At 41.6% G+C, this 23766-nt stretch overlaps 1 protein-coding gene across 1 annotated transcript in view; it reads left to right on the top strand.

The window, feature by feature from the left end:
- The window catches only part of LOC126176142 (polyglutamylase complex subunit TTLL1), a gene marked incomplete at its 3' end in the record, with an annotated part of 265578 nt that overhangs the window by 194765 nt on the left and 47047 nt on the right, over nt 1–23766 (top strand). The window contains exon 6 of the mRNA XM_049923281.1: nt 10558–10759. Coding sequence (XP_049779238.1) covers nt 10558–10759 — 202 coding nt within the window. The remainder of the gene's footprint in view (nt 1–10557; nt 10760–23766) is intronic.

Below are 23766 nucleotides of genomic sequence, written 5' to 3'. Positions count from 1 at the left end.
CAGTGCTCTTCCGGCGCTCGCCGGCCTTCGCCTCCCCGGCTGAGCCCGACCACCTCTCGTCTCGTCTTTACTTTGCTTACACCTACAGCATGTAACTATATATAATCATTACCAAAGCCCGTATTATTTCAGACGTGTTTAACCATCACGTATCTCTCTTTCTAATCCACCTAATAAGACTAATTAACCATTATATGGGTTTATTTACTTCAAACATGCAGAATATTCTGCGAAATGAATGTCACAATTGAAAGCCACCTTTCCATGGTATAAACTTGCAGCAATGCTGGAGAAACGAGAATGTATCTATTTTAGGTATGGAGCATTGTTCGAGAAACGAAAGTTATGCAGTCAGGTGTGTTAAACGATAACTCTGCTGGATGAATACGTTAACTTACAAATCATTGTTAGTACAATGTAATAAACTCATTTATTGTGTATGTAATTATTAATATTTGTAAGGTCAGCATTCTCGCCAAACAAGTGGATGTGTGTCACTGTGGGTGGGGACAGGGAACACCGCTAATACATATACATAATACATTAAACATATACAACATGATGTGTCATGTCTACACTAACAAGTAGAGTCCTGATGTAAGTCTGTATTTATAGTTCAAAGCGTCAACTCTTGTGCACTAGGATTTGGAATTACCATATATGATTTTTTAGCGTAGAAAAAGTGATTGATTTCTGGGGAAGCTCTCAAGTTGAATCTGGTTAAGTACGTTCATAGGAGACACCAAAGGCAAACCAGATTTCCGACACTGTGTCAACGTTAACAGACGCAGGGTAAGTTGCATCATCATGCAAGCACTGATAAGGGAACTACGTAAGTATACTGACTATTGTCTTGAAAGAAGCAGAGCTTTCTTACATGAATTAGGAACCTTCAATCAGCTCTGAGGTAGTTGCGCACGAGATGACTGTTTTGCACAGAAATAGGTAGAGACTAAGTGGTGGAATTCTAACCTTACCGAAATGCAGGATGATTCCATGATGATGTTACAGACTTCAGGAATGATGGCGAAGGATAATGTACCAATTTGAGGTAAGGGACCTTGGCCCAGAAACGACCCAATCGAAAGTTATAAGCGAAAATCGTTCTAATATCTTTGACAGTCGAGCTCTTCTGCTGAAAGCTCCTTGCTCTGCATATTTTGGGAGACTTGTATGGACAAAAAAAAAGTGCAATAAAAATGGAGTGTACCGTGCATACCATAAGAGCTGTGACCACTTGTTCACTAGAAGAGATGTGTTGCACAGTAGCAAAGGTGAACAAGTGTTCATTGATCTTAATGGAAGCAGTTTAGAGCACATGTTTAATGGTCTTCTTTTGCTTTGCTCCATACAACCTCCTCGCAGTAAAGGGCAAGTAAAGAAGTTACAGTAGAAGAGATCGATTGTTAGAGTTATCAAAACGATTTTCAATTATAACTTTCGACTCGGTAGTTTCCATGCCAGGGTCCCTTACCTCAAATTGACACATTTATCCTTCGCCATCGACCCTGAAGTCTGTAACATCATCACGGAAACACGCTGCATGTTGTTGTTGTGGTCTTCAGTCCTGAGACTGGTTTGATGCAGCTCTCCATGCTACTCTATCCTGTGCAAGCTTCTTCATCTCCCACTACTTACTGCAGCCTACATCCCTCTGAATCTGCTCAGTGTATTCATCTCTTGGTCTCCCTCTACGATTTTTACCCTCCACGCTGCCCTCCAATACTAAATTGGTGGTCCCTTGATGCCTCAGAACATGTACTACCAGCAGATCCCTTCTTCTAGTTAAGTTGTGCCACAAATTTCTCTTCTCCCCAATTCTATTCAATACCTCATCATTAGTTATGTGATCTACCCATCTGATCTTCAGCATTCTTTTGTAGCACCACATTTCGATAGCTTCTATTCTCTTCTTGTCCAAACTATTTATCGTCCATGTTTCACTTCCATACATGGCTACACTCCATACAAATACTTTCAGAAACGACTTCCTGACACTTAAATCAATACTCGATGTTAACAAATTCCTCTTCTTCAGATACGCTTTCCTTCCATTGCAAGTCTACATTTTATATCCTCCCTACTTCGACAATCATCAGTTATTTTGCTCCCCAAATAGCAAAACTCCTTTACTACTTTAAGTGTCTCATTTCCTAATTTAATTCCCTCAGCATCACCCAACTTAATTCGACTACATTCGTTTAAGATCGTTTTGCTTTTGTTGATGTTCATCTTACATCCTCCTTTGAAGACACTGTCCATTCCGTTCAGCTGCTCTTCCAGGTCCTTTGCTGTCTCTGACAGAATTACAATGTCATCGGCGAACCTCAAAGTTTTTATTTCTTCTCCATGGACTTTAATGCCTACTCCGAACTTTTCTTTTGTTTCCTTTACTGCTTGCTCAATATACAGATTGAATAACATCGGGGAGAGGCTACCACCCTGTCTCACTCCCTTCCCAACCACTGCTTCCCTTTCATGCCCCTCGACTCTTATAACTGCCATCTGGTTTCTGTACAAATTGTAAATAGCCTTTCGCTCCCTGTATTTTACCCCTGCCACCTTTAGATTTTGAAAGAGAGTATTCCAGTCAACATTGTCAAAAGCTTTCTCTAAGTCCCCAAATGCCAAAAACGTAGGTTTGCCTTTCCTTAATCTTTCTTCTAAGATAAGTCGTAAGGTCAGTATTGCCTCACGTGTTCCAACATTTCTACGGAATCCAAACTGATCTTCCCCGAGGTCGGCTTCTATCAGTTTTTCCATTCGTCTGTAAAGAATTCGCGTTAGTATTTTGCATTTGTGGCTTATTAAACTGATTGTTCGGTAATTTTCACATCTGTCAACACCTGCTTTCTTTGGGATTGGAATAATTATATTCTTCTTGAAGTCTGAGGGTATTTCGCCTGTCTCATACATCTTGCTCACCAGATGGTAGAGTTTTGACAGGACTGGCTCTCCCAAGGCCGTCAGTACTTCTAATGGAATGTTGTCTACTCCGGGGGCCTTGTTGCGACTCAGGTCTTTCAGTACTCTGTCAAACTCTTCACGCAGTATCGTACCCCCCATTTCATCTTCCTCTACATCCTGTTCCATTTCCATAATATTGTCCTCAAGTACATCGCCCTTGTATAGACCCTCTATATACTCCTTCCACCGTTCTGCTTTCCCTTCTTTGCTTAGAATTGGGTTTCCGTCTGAGATCTTGATATTCATACAAGTGGTTCTCTTTTCTCCAAAGGTCTCTCTAATTTTCCTATAGGCAGTATCTATCTTACCCCTAGTTAGATAAGCCTCTACATCCTTTCATTTGTCCTCTAGCCAACCATGCTTAGCCATTTTACACTTCCTGTCGATCTCATTATTGAGACGTTTGTATTCCTTTTTCCCTGCTTCATTTATTGCATTTTTATATTTTCTCCATTCATCAGTTAAACTCAATATTTCTTCTGTTACCGAAGGATTTCTACTAGCCCTCGTCTGTTTACCTACTTGATCCTCTGCTGCCTTCACTACTTCATCCCTCAGAGCCACCTATTCTTCTTCTACTGTATTTCTTTTCCCCATTCCTGTCTATTGTGGCCTTATGCTCTCCTTGACACTCTGCACAACCTCTGGTTTAGTCAGTTTATCCACGTCCCATCTTCTTAAATTCCCACCGTTTTGCAGTTTCTTCAGTTTTAATCTACAGTTCATAACCAATAGATTGTGGTCAGAATCCACATCTGCCCCTGGAAATGTCTTACAATTTAAAACCTGGTTCCTAAATCTCTGTCTTACCATTATATAATCTATCTGATACCTTCTAGTATCTCCAGGATTCTTTCATGTATACAACCTTCTTTTATGATTCTTGAATCAAGTGTTGGGTATGATTAAGTTATTCTCTGTGCAAAATTCTACCAGACAGCTTCCTCTTTCATTTCATACGCCCAAATCCATATTCACCTACTATGTTTCCTTCTCTCCCTTTTCTTACTGTCGAATTCCAGTCACCCATGACTATTAAATTTTCGTCTCCCTTCACTACCTCAATAATTTCTTTTATCTCATCATACATTTCATCAATTTCTTCATCATCTGCAGAGCTAGTTGGCATATATACTTGTACTACTGTAGTAGGCATGGTGTTCGTGTCTATCTTGGCCTCAATAATACGTTCACTATGCTGTTTGTAGTAGCTAACCCGCACTCTTATTTTTTTAGTTCATTATTAAACCTACTCCTGCATTATCCCTATTTGATTTTGTTTCTGTAACCCTGTATTTACCTGACCAACAGTATTGTTCCTCCTGCCACCGAACTTCACTAATTCCTACTATATCTAACTTTAACCTATCCATTTCTCTTTTTAAAGTTTGTAACCTACCTGCCCGATTTAGGGATCTGACATTCCACGCTCCAATGCGTAGAACGCCAGTTTTGTTTCTCCTGATAGCAACGTCCTCCTGAGTAGTCCCCGCCCGGAGATCCGAATGGGGGACTATTTTACCTCCCGAATATTTTACGAAAGAGGACGCCATCATAATTTATCCATACAGTAAAGCTGCATGCCCTCGGGAAAAATTACGGCCGTAGTTTCCCCTTGCTTTCAGCCGTTCGCAGTACGAGCACAGCAAGGCCGTTTTGGTTAGTGTTACAAGGCCAGATCAGTCAATCATCCAGACTGTTGCCCCTGCAACTACTGAAAAGACTGCTGCCCCTCTTCAGGAACCACATGTTTGTCTGGCCTCTCAACAGACACCCCTCCCTTGTGGTCGCACCTACGGTTCGGCTATCTGCATCACTGAGGCAAGCAAGCCTCCCAACCAACGGCAAGGTCCATGGTTCATGTGGGGAAGATCATACTGCATATCACATGAACTTATTACCTCTTACCGAGAACTTATTCTACACCATCAGCTTCAACGTAGAACCCTCAGGAACGATTACACCGGTCCCACTATTTCAACCACATTCGAAATCGTCCTGGAAGTCTTTCTCAATACCTTGCATCGTTTGAAAGGAGACAAAAATCACCACTTGTGCGACACCACTACACTCCTACCGTGAAGTGCTGAAGACGTGCAGTTGAACTATTGTGAAGTACCCAACTCCAAATGTTTGCAAGCAGTTTTCTTCCCAGTGTTCAGTCGGAAACTCGTGGAGTTGGACCAGCATTCAGTAACAGCAGAAATCTGCGAGCTTAACAGTAGGGACACCTGCGTTTCAGTTTGAGCGGCCTGTAATTACGGTGTGGAGAACTGGGTTCTAACTCGGACATACGTTCGAAGCCACTCAGTCACTGGGGAACTACTGAATGTGGATTTTAATATGTTGCAGAATTCTGGCGAAATACACAAATATAAAGCACTCAAGAGAACGAATTTTAAGCTGTGAGTTCGCAGCCGTGGATGGAAAATTTTGATGGCAGTTCCTTTAGAAACACTGCGGGACAGGATGTCTTTGTGTGTAAATGGGACCAAGGTATTTCCAGTTTAGAAAGTTGAAAGCGGTGCTATTACACTGAACGCGCTCAGGTCTGTTATTTAGAGTGATCAAGATATATAATAGCTGGAGCAGGTGGGCTAGGGCAGACCACTCGGCTTAAGTTGTCGACACACGGGGCGAGTTAGCTAGCGTTGACGTGGCGCTCTACGAGTTTTGTGACGTCACTTCCTGCTGTTGCACGCTGAGGAGCCATTTCGTCACGTGAAACATAAAGTAAGTTCTGTGATATTTCGGCGACGTGTCACGTAAAGTAGAATTAATAGGACGCTCTCTACGTTACAAGCAGAAAGCTTGAGAACTGCAGAAAGCAAGACGCCATAGTGTTTATCGCGTTAGAACTCGATTGTTATCAGAGCAAGCCGTTTTAAGGCGATGGCACATTAAAGATTCATGAAAAATGTGTCATTCTTGTCAGGCTTTGTTATAATTAAATGTAAATTAATAACATATCGGCGATTAAAGTCTATAGAAAATCATAAGATAAAATCTAAAGTGTCTTATAACGAAACAACAGCCCAGCACAGCGTGTTTAAGCACAATGGTACACTGCAGAGATTAGGTTGGGTTAGAATCGAGTACTCGTATTCTAACGCTTTTTTTCCCTACTCCTTCATGTTTTCCAAAAGGTTGTGAGACTTTTTTTACGAAATTAATAGAAATAATTTCTGTAACACTTAATTTTATGTTAATATAAGTGCGTTGTTTATCAGGAGTGAATTTGTTCGATTTGCTGAACGTTTATAAGCTAATGTCCACACTGACTCGCACATGTGTCTTTCCTTTTTGTCTTATTATGTGTTCACGGATATTTAAGTTTTATTTATTTATACTGCAGACAGAAAAACGCGACTACCATACGGACAAAGGAAAAAATGTGCGTTTTGACGGAGCTAGCGTAAGAGCTTTACCCGCTTGCATGTTCGTGAACAAATTATGTTGTTTGTGAGCCAAACAAAGCCAACAACTCCGCTGGAGAGGGCTGAGAGAGCAAAATCACGTTTAACAGCCCGTCCTGTGTGGCGACTGGCTTAGCAAGCGGGCAGCGACACCTCTTCGCTGGTGTACAGGAGGGACTCTCGCCACGGGCGGCCGAGGCGGAAACTCCACCAAATCGTACTTACAAACATTTAGTGCACGCACCGCAACGTTCAAAACTGCATCACCTAAAGATTCTTTCAGTCTCCTCTTCGTTAGTTTGACTGCCTGACACTGCTGCTGAGACAATTACAACAGAGTTACATCTTAAAGAATTGACTTGTGAAATAACATTCAAAAGCCAAAATCACCTTAATTAATCTCTATGGTTGACAACCAGTTTCGACAGCTGTGTCATTTTCTGATCTTCAAAGAAATTAATTATGTAACGTGTTCCAGTGAGTGAGTGCGTCATGCCTTGTTGTCATTATGTTTGATAAAATACAGGACAGTATGCGCAGGTTTGTTGACAATAAAACCATTTGCAGTTAAAAAGCACCTGCTGCACATGGTCATGTCCGCACACGTAGCAATCATAGAGGCTTGTTAATTTTTAAAACGCTCGGTATTTAATAAAATGCACATTTGTACATGTGTTTATGGAGTGGATCCAAGTTGAATGTAACATATCACACAAATGTAAACAGCTGTTTACAAGGTGGGTACACGATGTATATAACATGTCACACAAACATAAGCAGATATACAAATGTACAGTTTACTGTATATCGTGTGTTTTAAGAATTAACAAGCCTCGGTGAGTGCTAGTACCCGAACATGCCTGTGTGCACAATGTGCTTGTAACTTTAAATGGTTTTATTGTAGACAGACCTATGTATAGTGTGCTATATTTTATCCACCATAATCACAATGCGACATGAGGTACTAACTCACAAAGGAACTCGTTCTACGACAAAAATTTTTTGAAGACCAGAAGGTGAAAGTTACAACTGTCGAAACCGGTTGTCGACAATGAAGACTAATTTATGCGATATTGACTATTGAAAACTTTTTCCTAAGTAAAGCATAGATCGCTCCTTCTAAGTCCTCAATACGAGAAAACTCAATGAATCAGCTGTTGAATTTAAGTGTATTCCGTGAGTCAACCAGCTCATTTGATATAACCAGTTACATCCATTGGTTTATATTGCAGTTAAATCTGCAAAAAACTTGTAATCGTGCAATTATTGAAAGTAGGAACTGTATCACTATAGTCTGCGATAAGTCTCTAGTCTACAACTGCTAGGCCAAAATCAAGTTAGGTAAATCCAGTTGTCCGCTTATTCTCCCCTCCCAGGGCATTTTTTTTTTTGGATCATAAATCTTCTGATTGTTTCTGCGAGACCCACCGCGAATTCCTACACCTCTTCACCATAGAGTAACTCACTCGCACGTATCTGCCGTTGCGGATTGCGTAAACGACATTTTTGCGAAAGTCGGATGGTATGTCTCAGGATTTATTGATTTTACACACCAATTTAAATAGTCGCTTGGTAGCCTCTTCCCATAATGGCTCGAAAAATTGCATTTGTTGAATGTGTAGCAATCTCGTCGCTCCCCTTCTGTTTTTATCCTCTACAGCTTCCTCTCGTACTATGAAGCATATTGCTTGTTGTCTTAGTGTCTGTCCTGCCATCCTGTTCGTTCTTTCAGTGTTTTCGAAATAGTCCTCTACTCGCTGAGTCTACGGAGAACCTCCTCATTCGTTATCTTATGTTTGTCTAGTTTCCAACATACTTCTATAGTATCACATTTCAAACCCTTCGGCCCTCGTCTTTCCTGGTTTTCACTACATTACAATGCTGCGCACCAAATGTACATTCTCATAAATCTCTTCGTCAAATTAAGGCCTATGTTTGATACAAGTAGAATTCTCTTGGGCAGGAATGACCTTTTTGCCAATGCTAGTCTCCTTTTTATGTCCTTGCTCCGTCCGTCACGGGTTATTTTGTCCCTTGGGTAGTAGAATTCCTTAACGTCATGTACTTCGTGGTCCCCAGTTTTGATGCTAAATGTATCGAGTGCCAAATTTATCGCCCATCCCATTGAACCCACTTCTTATTACTTTCATCTTTGTTACTCTCAATTCATGTCATATACTCTACATCTACATATATACTCCGCAATCCACCATACGGTGCGTGGCGGAGTGTACCTCGTACCACAACTAGCATCTTCTGTCCCTTTTCCACTCCCAAACAGAACGAGAGAAAAATGACTGCCTATATGCCTCTGTACGAGCCCTAATCTCTCTTATCTTATCTTTGTGGTCTTTCCGCGAAATATAAGTTGGCGGCAGTAAAATTGTACTGCAGCCAGTCTCAAATGCTGGTTCTCTAAATTTCCTCAGTAGCGATTCACGAAAGGAACGCCTCCTTTCCTCCAGAGACTCCCACCCGAGTTCCTGAAGCATTTCCGTAACACTCGCGTGATGATCAAACCTACCAGTAACAAATCTACAGCCCGCCTCTGAATTGTTTCTATGTCCTCCCTCAATCCGACCTGATAGGGATCCCAAACGCTCGAGCAGTACTCAAGAATAGATCATATTAGTATTTTACAAGCGGTCTCCTTTACAGATGAACCACATCTTCCCAAAATTCTACCAATGAACCGAAGACGACTATGCGCCTTCCCCACAACTGCCATTACATGCTTGTCCCACTTCATATCGCTCTGCAAAGTTACGCCCAAATATTTAATCGACGTGACTGTGTCAAGCGTTACACTACTAAAGGAGTATTCAAACATTTCGGGATACTTTTTCCTATTCATCTCCATTAATTTACATTTATCTATATTTAGAGTTAGCTGCCATTCTTTACTACAATCACAAATCCTGTCCAAGTCATCTTGTATCCTCCTACAGTCACTACTCATTAGACTGTTTATTCGATTCAACACATCCTGTAATTCTTCTTCACTTTCACTGAGGATAGTCATTAGTGAATGTTATCATTGATGCTCTTTTGCCCTGAATTTGTTCTCTCTTGATTCTTGTACATACTGTATATTACTCGTCTTTCCGCATAGCGTACTTCTGTTTTTTTCTGAATTTCGAACATTCATGTTCCATTTTATATCAAGCAATGTCAGAATTGCCCCTCTGGCGCCTTTCCTAAAACGTATCGTTATGTAACAAATGGTTCAAATGGCTCAGAGCACTATGGGACTTAACATCTGAGGTCATCAGTCCCCTAGAACTTAGAACTACTTAAACCTAACCAACCTAAGGACATCACACACATCCATGCCCGAGGCAGGATTCGAACCCGCGACCATATCGGTCGCGCGGTTCCACACTGTGGCGCCTAGAACCGCTCGGCCACGCCGGCCGGCTATCGATGTTGGTCTGTTCAACTTCTGATGACTGCTCTTTTTAGAGGTGTCTATTTCTCTTCAACTGGAGTACCTCTTGTGGTATTCATTATCACAGTATCTATAGCCTCAGAGAATTTCAAACACATCTCCTAATCCCTCAGCAGTTGGTTCCCCACTTATTTGCATATCGATTCTTCCGGAAGAGTCTCTCACACTTCAGCTTAGACTTCATCATATGTCCTAAGACACCTTTACATAAACAGTGTGGTAGCCAGCAAATTCCTATCGGGTTTGAAAGTGGTTGTCATTAACAGGGCATTCAACTTGCCTTCGTTACCTGTTGTGCGTTAGGGTCTTTTCAGGCCATTGGTTTTACGCCTTGACATATGGCTGCGATTGATGTACCGTTCATTGTCGACACGCTGGATGGTCTGTAATGATGGGAGAGCTTCATTCACGGAGTGGCCATGGACATCAAACACGAGGCCTTCCATCTGCCATTCTGTTAAACCTCCTCATGCACCCATCTTACCGCTCTGAATCCACACAACAGACTGGCGTGAACACACCACGTCCCTGCCACGACCTAGGTATGTGGTGCAGGGTCACGTGACCTCATGTACCAGCCCTGCACCGTTTACAGCGCTCCAAAGCGACCAGTGGGCTCTCTTAACGGTGCGAACATTATTTTGTCCGGTGAACCAGTCTCCTATTGAGTTGCTAATGAGTATTGCTATGCCGTTGCGAAACAATGGGGTGCCACTTTGTGTGCAGATACATCGACAACCCGCTGCTGATCGGCGGCAAGAAGTTCGACCTCCGGCTGTACGTGCTGGTGACGTCGTTCCGGCCGCTCAAGGCCTACCTCTTCCGGCTGGGCTTCTGCCGCTTCTGCACCGTCAAGTACGACGCCAGCATACAGGAGCTGGACAACATGTACGTCCACCTCACCAACGTCTCCGTCCAGAAGCATGGAGTGAGTACCGCGTCTCAGCTGCGTTCCGGAAGGGTTGCTCGACTGAGAATGCGTTTTGTATAAGTGGCAGTCAAATGAAGACGCATTTATCTCTCTGTGAGACAAGACGGTCAGTGCCTGCATGGAAAAATGTTTGCGTCGCCTATGGAACCGTGGTTACATTCAGGCGTGTACATCTTCACCCGAAGCAAATCCACGGCCACGAATGTTTTTCTTCATGGCATCAGAAATACGGAAATCGAATGGGGAGAGCTCGGGACCCTATGGAGGACATGTAGAGGCTTCTCAACTTATTTGAAACAACCTTTCTGGAGGGGCCCACATATCGACAACGTTGTTTCGACTGTGCTGCAGAAGTTTCGCTGGGAAGCCGTTACACATCGTCCGTAGAGTTCCGATCTCTCCCCATGCGATTTCCAAACGATTTCCGTAGTTTTTGAGCCCTGGAGAACGACGTTTGTGGCCGTCGATTTGCTTTGGAGGAAGGGGTGCATACCTGGGTGCCTAGTCTGTATCTTCCCGCCATTTTGCCGATCGTTTCGGTACTCAATAGCACCGAACGGTCTGGTACTCGAATTAGAGTCCCATCTTTATTCAGTATGCATTTCGGCAGCGATACCGTTCGGGTCTAGAGAACCGAAGCACTGTTGTCGGTTCGCGTCACGGAAGCCAATCAAAATCCAGCGGCCACAGATCCGCGCATGCGCACTGCACTGCGCACAGCGCCACGAACACAAAGCGGCTGGCAGACGACACAGGCGCGCTATTCTTCCAAGTACCGAAAATTGCGTTTACGTTGCCATAGCGCATGACGCCGCGTTCCTTCGAGCTGACGTGCCCGCCTTCATCGCCCTTACCTCCTCCTTAACAGTATCAGGCGCAGTATATCCATTTCCATGATTCTCAGCTGAAATGCATAAAAATTTTTACAGTTTCTCTGACCGCATGTTTCCATGCATGTATAATAACGATAGCGTATTTGACTGTATTCTGCAAATTGTCGTAAATGCTGCAGTATGTCATCTTATTCTCATTCACACTGACATCGTGTTTTGGATTTTACGTTTCGGAAAATGAGTTGGGAATAGTGTGTAGTACCACATTGCACTAATACATCTATAAAAACAGCCGAAAAATTGATTCTGGGAGTTTCAAAGAATAAGAAGATAAACAGAATGTGGTTATAACACGCTCCTAGAGATCCAAATGATTAAGTAGCCCACTTCCCTATATAATGCGTCAACGATTTGGGACTTAAAAACAAAAATTGAAATAAAAAACGCATTTTAGAGAGCTCCTGCAGTTCGTCGAAGTTTATAACATGCATCTCATGAATGAAATTGTTTCATATACGGTGCTACAGTCTCAAAATGTTACGGCAGAGATCTTTCATCTCTGTCTACTGTGGTTGAGGATTCGATCGCAGATAAATACTTGTGACAAGCAAGATTATGAAGATGACTGCTGCTAGTTGCATTCCCAGTAATTTAAGTTGTGCTCTTAGATTTCTGTCTAACAGCATACTCGGAAATCGCTACATATTCGGAAAAAAGATGAATTATTTCTGACAAGAAAAAATATAAAGGTCACTGTCGGTTGTTTTACTCACAGCACTTTCATCTCCAACAATTTCATATTTCGTATTTTAAACATACAGAAATCACGAAATCATTACTGAGGAAGTGCGCTCTTACATCTAAGTAATAACGAATATTGCAGAAAAATCTTAACTTACACGAATAACAATGTCTCAGAACGTGGTGCATACATGAAGAGGAAGAAACAATTTTTGTCTCCACCCATGCGCGAACCCGCGACCTTCGGTCCCATAATCCCGCGCGCTAACCGCTTGGCCACGGCAAACAAGCGACACACAGTCCTCATTTGTTGTAGTATTCGGTAGAGGAACGTAGGCTGACTTCGTTGGCAAGCGGTGCTGCGTAAGTCATAAATGCGTGATAATTTGGAAGGTTTCCAGTATCAGGCTTCACATAATTGCTTTCCATTGTTACTTGAAAGTTGTAAACACGTTTCGATAATTACTAACCAACCCATTTGTGGGAAAACGTACACAAAGGCACTAGTAACGTCAGTTCACACTCATGTAATATACGTAAGCAGAGCCAATGACGTTTTTTTTATGTAATCATTCACAGTAACAACCTAACCTAACCATATTTCTAACAAAGAAAAATAGTTTATTACGAACTCACTTTCCAACTGGATACGTCCTCTGGTGATTCTTTAGTAACACAATCACTTAATCCAAAGCTAAAACCGCAAAATATGTTTAAAATAACAAATTATAGGTGTACATAAAGCACAGCTCACCGATTGACAGGGCCAGACCGAAATCCAAAACCTCTCGGTACAATTGTCATGAAGTCGGTGGGAGGACCATTCAGTAATAAATTCAAAACGGTTCAAATGGCTCTGAGCACTGTGGGACTAAACTGCTGAGGTCATCAGTCCCCTAGAACTTAGAAATAATGAAACCTAACTAACCTAAAGTCATCATACACATCCATGCCCGAGGCAGGATTCAAACCTGCGACCGTAGCAGTGGTGCGGTTCCAGACTGTAATGCCTAGAACCGCTCGGCCATCCCGGCTGGCTTCGGTAACAAGTCTCAGAAGCTTACTGAATAGGATATTTCGATAAAGAACCGAAAATGGCGTCACTACCGACACTAACCCACTACACCGATCGGTATAAACGATACAGAATAGGCCCCCTGGAAACAATCACGATTCCGTAGGCAACCGTAAACACTTTTCCATGAAGGAACTGACTGTCATGTCTCACAGTGGGATAAGCCTAATAAGATTTAAGGGGATTACTTTTGAAACAATAAACAGTTTATTTACTTTTTTCTATCTGTCTCGTTTTCATTTGACTGCCTCTTATGCATCCACTCCCCAAACATTGGATCTTGCAACCCTTCCGAGGCATTTGATTACATACTTCATGTTACTATCTTAGAAAAACTTAAATTTTATTGAACTGATGGCTTTACAAACAACTGGTTTCGATCTTACTTAACAAACAGAATGCAAGAATTTGTGCTGAATAATTCAAATAACGTTTAAGGAGAGAAAGTATAAGTGACTGAAGAGAAATCACAAATTGAATCGCACATGGCCTACTCCTATCCACTGGTGTATGCGAATGACCTTTCGCTCAACGTTCATGAAGCAAAATAAATAAAAATAGATGTAAATGTCGTGTGACTAGGGCCTCCCGTCGGGTAGACCGTTTGCCAGGTGCAAGTCTTACGATTCGACGCCACTTCGGCGGCTTGTGCGTCGATGGGGATGAAATGATGATGATTAGGACAACACAACACCGAGTCCCTGAGCGGAGAAAATCTCTGACCCAGCTGGGAATCGAACCCGGGCCCTTAGGATTGACCGTCTGTCAGCTGACAACTTTTTTTTTTTAAATTTTGTTCGGTAATGTTCAAGTTGATCGTTGTTTCCTTTACTCAGTTTTTTTTTTTTTTTTGTTACAGAGGGCCAGCGCCTCTCTGACCGAACACTCTGAGAGCTACCGTGCCGGCTACCACTCAGCTACCGGGGGCGGACAGCAAAATTAGTACTTTTTGTAGACCATACTAGTGTTATAATAAATCCCATTAAAGAGAAAGCAAGAGAAGAGATTGTTAACAATATTTTTCAAAGAATTATTAATTGGTTGTCTGAAAATGGATTTTCCCTTAATTTACTGATAACACACTATATCCAGGTTTGCAAAACAAATAGAGTGATAACAACAATTAGTGTAGGACATGAACAGGCATCAGTAAGCACGGTAGAATGGTGTAGACTTTTTCGTGTGCGTATTGATGGAAACTTGAACTGGAAGGGACATATTACTGAGGTATTCGAACAGTTTGGTTCAGATACTTTTGCTCTTCGTATAATTGCTAATCTTGGATACAAACGAATCACTCTGCTAACATATTTTACATGTTTACACTCAGTAGTGCCTTATTGAATATTTTCTTAAGGTTACTGATCACTTAGAAAGAAAATATGAAAGTGGTTGCACAAAAGCAAGCATTAAGAATAATATTTGGTGTTCAGCTGCGAGTCATCTAGTAGGTACCTCATTAAGGAATTTGGCATTTTAAAGGCACCTTCACAATGTACAAACATTCACTTATGGAATTCCTCATAAATAATCAGTCACAGTTTGAGATGAGTAGTGATGTCCATATCTACAACAGCAGAGGTTCTGCTGTTCTATCCATTATTGAAGGTGTGAGTGACTCATGAAGCAGTTCAAAAGGAATCAACAAACATTTTTGATTATTTGTCCAATAACATAGAATGTTGGGCAGGGAGCAAAGCAAGTTTTAACTCTCACCCAAAATCTGGACAACTCCTTTTCTACCATAGCGAATTTTTATTTAACGACGGTAGCTGGAACAAACTGATTTCTAAGTGTAGTTACATGGGTAGCGTAACACCTCCGATTTAATCCCGACCTGATCTGATCAAATAGCAGCCCAATATTTATTATTAACATGACCGTGAACCTAATGGGGCTGGTAATCGGAATTGACTGCTACAGAAGTTGTTACTTTCCAGTTTGTCCTATTCAATACTATAATACTGAATGTCTGGTAATAAGGAACTCCAACACAGTTTTACTAATTACGAACTTATATTCTTCTCAAAACACAAAAAGGAGATAGCCACTGCCTTCGTCATACATATCTAATTACAGCTAATCTCAGCACAGGCTTTCTTCATTTTCCATTATCGTCACATGCTAATCCATCACTGCATCCAACACTGCAATCCAAGGTTGGGCAGGCGCGGTAGACGCGAAACAAAATATCGGCACTAGTAACGTCACTGATCACTTTCATAATGATACTTCTTCACTTTCCCGGTATTAATCTATTGTTTAGGGGTCTAAGCACGGCGATGGCGACACCCTTCTCCGTTAAAGACCCTGTGTTACAACAATGGCCTTCATAGACACATATACCCGCCAACAACACTGGCGCACCTCGACACTCGCTCTCGCAACACGTCACAATCGATTGTTCGCCCTATCGACCTGTGCCGAGTGCAAAGTTATAGTAAGGGCCTATGGACCCCTTACATCCCCGCCCTCGAAGACTTCTTTGGAGCCTCTGGCGTAAAAGAATCGGCAAAGAAACTAGATATTATTACATCTGAACAAAACACACAGTGTAAATAATTAATGAAATTACAATTTACCAAATAATCCCTCGACTCCGGCAGTGGGCTGCCTCCATAATAATATTCTACAAAAGGTTATTACGTCTCACAAACATGACATTGCCCAAATCACAATTTTCCATCAAGCAGCAATAATCCTCTACAGTCCATATTGAATGTAACACACAACATACAATCAAAAATTATTATGTGAATACATGACATATGAGTTATTATATTACAATTGAGTTGTTACAGGTTTTACAGTCATTCTCAAGTAATTGTCATTATGAAATATGAAGTTCTAGTTATAATACACCAGAAAATACAATGCAAATAAACATTCCCCTTTTTCAAATGTCCAATTAAAACTAAATGTTCCAAACAAGTCTTACTCAACTACATCATGGAGCTTGAACACCCCATTTCAGACATTCGCCCTAATCGAATTCCACTTCCTCATCTGGGTTATACCTTTTCTCGTGTGAGTAGTACCTTTTTATGTTTTCCACATGCTCCTTACTATGCACTCTCTTTGTGCATATTCCAACTCCACCATGTTAGGATGTCCAATTTTTATAATCCTGTATGGTCCCTTATAAACGTGGTAGAATTTGTGTATTTCAGAGTTTATTTTCTTTGATTTTGCATGAACCTTTACTAGTACTAAGTCTCCCACTCGGTAAGTTATCGGTTTTACTTGCTTGTCGTGTCTTTCCTGTCTTTTCCTAGCCTTCTCCTTCATACTTAATTCCACTAGCTCCAATTTCCTTTCCCAGGTCAATGAACTTCCTGGTGGGTAGAGTAGCAATTCGCGAAAAATACTGTCGGGTTCTTGATTGAGCAATACTTCACATGGTGCAAACCCTGTAGAATCATGCGGGAGGTGATTCCTGACCCGCTCAAATTCTTCCAAATATTCTTTCCATGAACCATGCTTCCTATGACAGTATGTTCGGCATAAACGGTTCAATTCTTTCATTGTTCGTTCTGCGGGGTTAGAAGCTGGCCTATATCTAGAAACGGCAATTTGCTCTATTTTATGTTCATTTAGCATCTCTGTCCACTCCTTTGACCTAAATTGTGACCCATTATCACTCAAGATTCGCTTAGGAATACACACCTTTTGAAAATAGTCTTTCTCAAACTGGTTAGTGATGGCTCTACTAGTGGCTTTCTTTAACGGGTAAAATTTTATGTACTTGGAAACCATTTCTTCCACTACTAAGATTTGTGTGTAATTCCCTCGTGAGGCAGGAAGTGGCCCAAAGAGATCCACTGCAACTATGTCCTTAATTGCTGTTGGTACAATTGGGTGCATATATCCTTAGTGCTGTACTGTAGTCGTTTTACATTTTTGACAAGTGTCACATGTACTCATTAGCTTACGTAAACGCCTCCCCATTTTGTTGAATGCACAATATGACTAAAACTTTTCCAGACACTTCTTTGATCCATAATGCGCATTACTATAGTGCGTATACCAAATTCATTTCTCTATTACGTGCTCAGGCACACAGAGAGTTTCCAGTTCTCCTCACTCTCCTTATTTCTTTTATAAAGTATCCTATTGTGAATATAATAAAATGTGCGAATTCTTTCTTCCCCTGCACACCTGTATTTGTTTTTAGTTGTCTTCAATTTCTCGTCCTCGTTCTGTTCCCTGCGCACGTTCTTTAGGAACTTCCTTACGAATTCTTCATACTGTACTCCTTTCATCAGGTTAATTCTAACTCCTTCTCCTTCCGGCCTGTCCACCAACATTCCTCTCGAGTCAGCTGGTAATCTTCACAAGGCATCAGGTATTATATGGGTTGCTCCTGGCTCATAAATTATCTCGAAGTTATAGTCGTGTAATGCCAGGGCCCATTGCGTTAGTCTGCTATGCCTCAATTTGCTTGTGGTTAGAAATGTAAGAGCCTTATGGTCAATCACCACTTTCACATGCCTCCCCGCCAAATAATAACGGAATCGCTTAAACCCCCATACGATTGCCAATGCCTCCCTTTCAGTAATCGAATATTTCCTCTCCCAAGCATTTAAACTCCTGCTACCGAACGCTATTGCTCTTACTCTCTCACCATTTCTGCTCCTCTCCATTTGGTACAAATGTATCCCCAGTCCATAGTCAGAGCTGTCCGTTTCCAAATAAAAGTCCTTGGAAAAATCTGGGTGGTACAATATGTCTGCACTACACAGTGCTTCCTTGATATTCTCAAACTCGGTTTGGCACTCTGCACTCCAATGCCACGTCATTCTTGCCTTGGTCAATTCCCTCATACTCAGGGCATTAAGTACGGATCCCTTGACAAATTTTCTATAAAACTCACAAACCCCAAAGAACGCTCGCAACTGCTTCTTACTATGGGGAGTCGGAAAATTTCTAATAGCCTCCATTTTACTAGGATCAGGATAGATACCCTCCTCTGATATTACATGCCCAGGAATTTTATCTTTGATTTGCCGAATTCCGACTTGTCCAGGTTTACGGTCACCCCTGCAGTTTCAAAAGCTTCCAAGACTGCATCCAACCTATCCAAATGTTCTTCCCATGATTCACTTGCTATCAAGAGGTCATCCACATAAACGGTGACTTTCTTAAGTAACTTCTCGCCCAGTGTCTTATCCATTGCTCTTATGAATTCAGACACTGACACATTAAGCCCAAACGGCAACACCCTAAATTGATAGCACCTCCCTCCATAAGTAAATGCTGTATACTGGCGGGACTCTGTGGCCAATGATATTTGCCAGTAACCGGCAGTTAAGTCGATACTACTATGTACCTTCGCTCCTCGGAATTTCTGAATCAGTTCTTCTATAGTCTCAGGCTTGTCCCGCTCCAGCTCGATGATCTTGTTCACCGTCCGTGCATCTAAAACTATCCTCACCTTTCCATCCTTCTTATCAACAAAAAATAGGGGGTTGTTATATTGACTGTTGGCTCTTTCTATAACACCAAGGTCCATCATCCTCTGTATCTCCTCATCTACTGCTCTTCTTTTCGCCTGGGGAATGGAATACTGTTTTATATTGAACGGTTTATGGTTCTTTATCTTTAGCTTACACTCACCCATTTCATGATACCTGCTCGCTGAGAAAATACCTTACAACGCCTGTATAATACTGTGGCTAATTTCCTCTTAATCTTCTCATCTAGGTGTGTCATTTCCTCCAACTTTTTACTGATCTTATCCTCTTTACGTCGATCCTCTCGTGCTAATCCCTCAAAGTACACCAACACTTCTTCTTCTAGTTCCTCTTCCCCGTATCCTACTGTGGGTTCCTCTTCATAACACAAACTTATCCTTTTAAATTCTTCCTCTTCTTTTATTGCGCTACCCTCAGCAAACTTTAACCTCTTCTCTTCTGCCTTTCTTCCTTTGACCTTGATAGTACCTTCATCAAAACTCACTATCGCTTCAACTTCATTCAACCAATCTATTCCTAAAATAATTGATGTTTTCAGTCCAGCCACCACCAAAAATGTTGCTTCGTATTCTTCTCCCTCTATCTCGAAGGTAATCAACACTTGTTCTTTAATAGGTTTACTCCTTGCACCCAACGCATTCACAATTCTCACTCCACTCACTGGGAAACTAGGCAAGCTAATGTTTGCTTTCAGTACCTGTTCATATAGCCTCTTGGATATTGCACATGCATTTTCTGTGTCAACTAATGCCTCAGTATTCAGTCCACATAGCTTGAGCCCTATCATGGGTAGTATGGCTTCCTTGGGAATCCTACTTCTTTCCTCCAGTAGATCTCCTCTTAGATCTCCACCATTGTCGTGTCTTAGTAGGTTTATTCAGGTCCTAGTATCTCTCACTCCTGACTGGACCTCACTCAGTTTTCCAGTCTCTCCGCCTCTTCTATATGCACTGTGTCGTTCATTCGCCTATCCCTTCCTCTCTCATGATCTCTCGGTTCTTCACTCCTTCTCCTCCTCTCTCATGATCTCTCGGTTCTTCACTCCTTCTCCGATCATTTCTCCATTGCTGTTCACCACCATTGTTCCTATACCTATGGCCACCACCTCTTCCTCTATAATCAGACGAATTATTAAAATGATTCCTTTGGTCAATACTTCCCTCTCGGTTTTGATCATTAGCTTGGTTGTGTTCCTGTGATCGAACCGATTCCAACTGTTCCAGTATCTAGATCAAGGCCTCCCTATCTTTAATTAGGCTTCCGGATACAGTTTCTTGCATTCTCCAGCTCAATCCTCTTTTTATCGCTGATATCATTATGTCATCACTCAGGTGTTGTTCCAAGGTCTCGTTTACTTCCCACAAATGTTTGGCAAACTCTCTCAACGTTCCTATCCATGTATTAAGTTATTTGCGGCATAGTGCACACTGATGACTTTTGGACCAGTATTTCTTCAAGAATTCCCCTTCAAACTGATCGTAATTATTAATCCCTTCCTTCTTCTTGACTCCCCAAGTGAAGGCCTCACCTTATATCCTATCTATTGCAAATTGAATCTTGTCTGCGTCTTTGAAATGTACTGGGAAAACTCCTTTTAACCATTTCATAAATATCATTGGGTGCAACCCTCCTTTTGGTTTAAACTTCAGCTCTGTATTGTTTTGGACATACCGACTATCACCGCTCATCAAGGTAACGACTCTACCTTCCCCAATGGTTAAAGTTGCATTGCTAATTCGTTTATCAATTTCTTCTGTCTTGCTCTCCAATTGTTGGACTCCATGTTGTAATTGCCTGATCTCCATTGCGACCCTCTTGTTATCCTCTTCTCGTTGCACGGCTATAGCATTTTTCAGATTGACAGCCAGTTGGTTTTGCCTATCTCCTATCCCCTTAACCGCATCATTGCATTGTTTCTGCCTCTGCATCACCTCGGCAATTTGATGATTGCAATTTGTTTCCACTTCGGTGATCCTTTCTTCCAACTCGGCTTTAGTTTCTTTAATATCGTTTTCTATCTTTTTTGTTAACTTTCCCTCCATCTTCTCCACGTCTCCCTGGACTTGGTCTATGCTCTACTGTAGCTTAATCTCTCTCTCGTTGATGTCCATCTTCAGTCATTCTTGTAACTGCTGCATTTCCTTCTTCAGATTATATTCTATCTTCTTTTGCGATGTTTTGATCTCTTGTGCTAGAGTTTCCTTAAATGATTTTTCTAAGCTTTCTTTGGTTTCTTGTAAATCTTCCTTTAATGATTTGAGGAACATTTCTTCCCTTTCTTTTGTTGCCTTGGTTTCCTTTAACAAGTCTGCTAACATCGACCGTATATCCTCACCCTCTGAAACTGGCTTATCTCTTGTCGTTTGTCGCGGTGTCTCAGGGTAACTAGTTGAATGTGCTAATGGGCTTTCTAATGACAATCCGTAATCACTGATTCCTGAATCATCTCTGTCTTCCTGTCCTATCCCTTTCCTTTCGACTACTGCCTCACAAACCTCCTGCTTATCTTCGGTAGACATGTTTATTTTTAAGGCACAGGCAAGTAATATAAAATAACCTCTTGTAACCCAAAACACTCCTAATTACCACTAAACTAATCAAACAGTAACTGCAGTATCTTCAGTTAATCCCAAAATTGATTCACACCATTCATTAAATCTATAAATATAAACTCTCCAAAAACAATGAGCATATCTGTGTAATCACCGTTTAGACAGCGCAGTATGCATAAATAAGCATGCTATATTTCAGAGTATGTTTCGTAAAATTCTCTGAAATTACTGTAATTGGGCACTTGTCCTGAGGCAAAACACAGTTTGAAACTGTTTATTTATTGTGACGATAGTATACTGCAATTTAATGTTACGCTAACCAGTCGTCTTCACTCACCAACTGACGTTACCACGAGTCGCAATGTTTTGACGTTTGAAGTGGGCGTGGCGCTTTTGTGACACGCCGCTGTACTGCCGCCGCGTGAAGTCGCGCTGAAGATCTGTGGTGAGTCGTTGTAGTTCTCAGTTGGCCGCTCCGTGGCGCTGCAGGCGGGTGTAGTTTGTAGTTCGCCGCTAGATGCCGGGTTGGTGCTCGGTGTCTCGAAGTCGCGCTGGTCGCTGTCCAGTGTAGTGTGTCTGTGTCTGACCTACTCCTTGTACAGGTAGTTGGGATGATGTGTGAAATCACCTCGCGGATCAAAGTTCTTTGGCGCAGCTGCTGCACAGGTCTGCGTGACGTCATTCAACAATTGCGTCGCCACATAAGTTGTCGCCTGCATAGCAGTTTATGCGTCCACATCAAGTTGCTCGATTTTCATCATTCAAAAAGCAATTTCGGTCATAACATTGCTATTAAACACTTCTTTAAAAGCTTTCGTGACGAATTCTTGGCTCGTTTTGTTGTGGTAATGTTCACACGTGTCTTTCTTTGGTGTTCACTTTTCACAGTTTTTCGTGCGGATTTATGCGTTTGCACATTATAACACAGTTTATCGACACTACTACTCTTATCTAATATGGCGAAAAAACAGTTTATTCACAATCGTAAGATGCTATTACTTCGTGTTGTTCAAGATGCACTGTTTGTTAACCCGATTTTTAATTTTGCAAAACGTGGTGTAGACATTGCCCACCGTCCAACATTCGTTACGGTTACGCAGTTTTAACTACGGTAATTATTTATAAGGTCCTACTCATCGGAACACTGTTTTAAAGTTTCAATTTTGCGTCTACTTATGCATATGTAACCGAATGAATTTATTGCCACAAGTTTAAAATTTATATACTGTCTTCATCCGAAATTGGAAAATATTTTCTCGCGTTAAGCAAGATAAAATTACCTATTGTTCTTTACTATTCGTCCAAAGATTGCACTTGTCCTTTCACGGTAAGCCAAGGTGTAACACCTCCGATTTTATCCCGACCTGATCTGATCTAATAGCAGCCCAATATTTATTATTAACATGACCGTGAACCTAATGGAGCTGGTAATCGGAATTGACTGCTATGGAAGTTGTTACTTTCCAGTTCGTCCTGTTCAATACTATAATACTGAATGTTCTGGTAATAAGGAACTCCAACACAGTTTTACTAATTACGAACTTATATTCTTCTCAAAACACAAAAAGGAGATAGCCACTGCCTTCGTCATACATATCTAATTACAGCTAATCTCAGCATAGGCTTTCTTCATTTTCCATTATCGTCACATGCTAATCCATCACTGCATCCGACACTGCAATCCAAGGTTGGGCCGGCGTGGTAGACGCGAAACCAAATATCGGCACTAGTAACGTCACTGATTACTTTCATAATGATACTTCTTCACTTTCCCGGTATTAATGTGTTGTTTAGGGGTCTAACCATGGCGATGGTGACACCCTTCTCCGTTAAAGACCCTGTATTTCAACAATGGCCTTCACACACACACACATACTCGCCAACAACACCCTGGCGCATCTCGACACTCGCTCTCGCAACACGTCACAATCGATTGTTCGCCCTATCGACCTGTGCCGAGTGCAAAGTTATAGTAAGGGCCTACGGACCCCTTACAGTAGGAATGAAAAATAATACGTTCATTAATGTAAAGACTATTCAGGTATACTTGAGTTACGCTGTAAATTCGCTTGTTCCACATCATTTCGATAAAAATCGTTCATCTACGGATCATGTAACAAACTAACTACGTATCCACAGGTAGGCGCAACGTACTCATATATTGGGTTTCCTAAACCATTAGTGGGAAATTTATGCAGATTGTAAAGGGTCTCAAACGCAGTGCTTTGAGATAAGTAATCAATATTACTTGGATTCCTTAGACCTTGCTGAGAACAAATTAAGGCTGAATGGAACAGGCATTTCGACAGCAGAGCTGAATAATCGAGTT

Source organism: Schistocerca cancellata, chromosome 3 (genome assembly GCF_023864275.1).
Source record: "Schistocerca cancellata isolate TAMUIC-IGC-003103 chromosome 3, iqSchCanc2.1, whole genome shotgun sequence".
In the NCBI taxonomy this organism is placed as follows: domain Eukaryota; kingdom Metazoa; phylum Arthropoda; class Insecta; order Orthoptera; family Acrididae; genus Schistocerca; species Schistocerca cancellata.
This window is presented reverse-complemented; position numbering and strand designations above follow the sequence as displayed.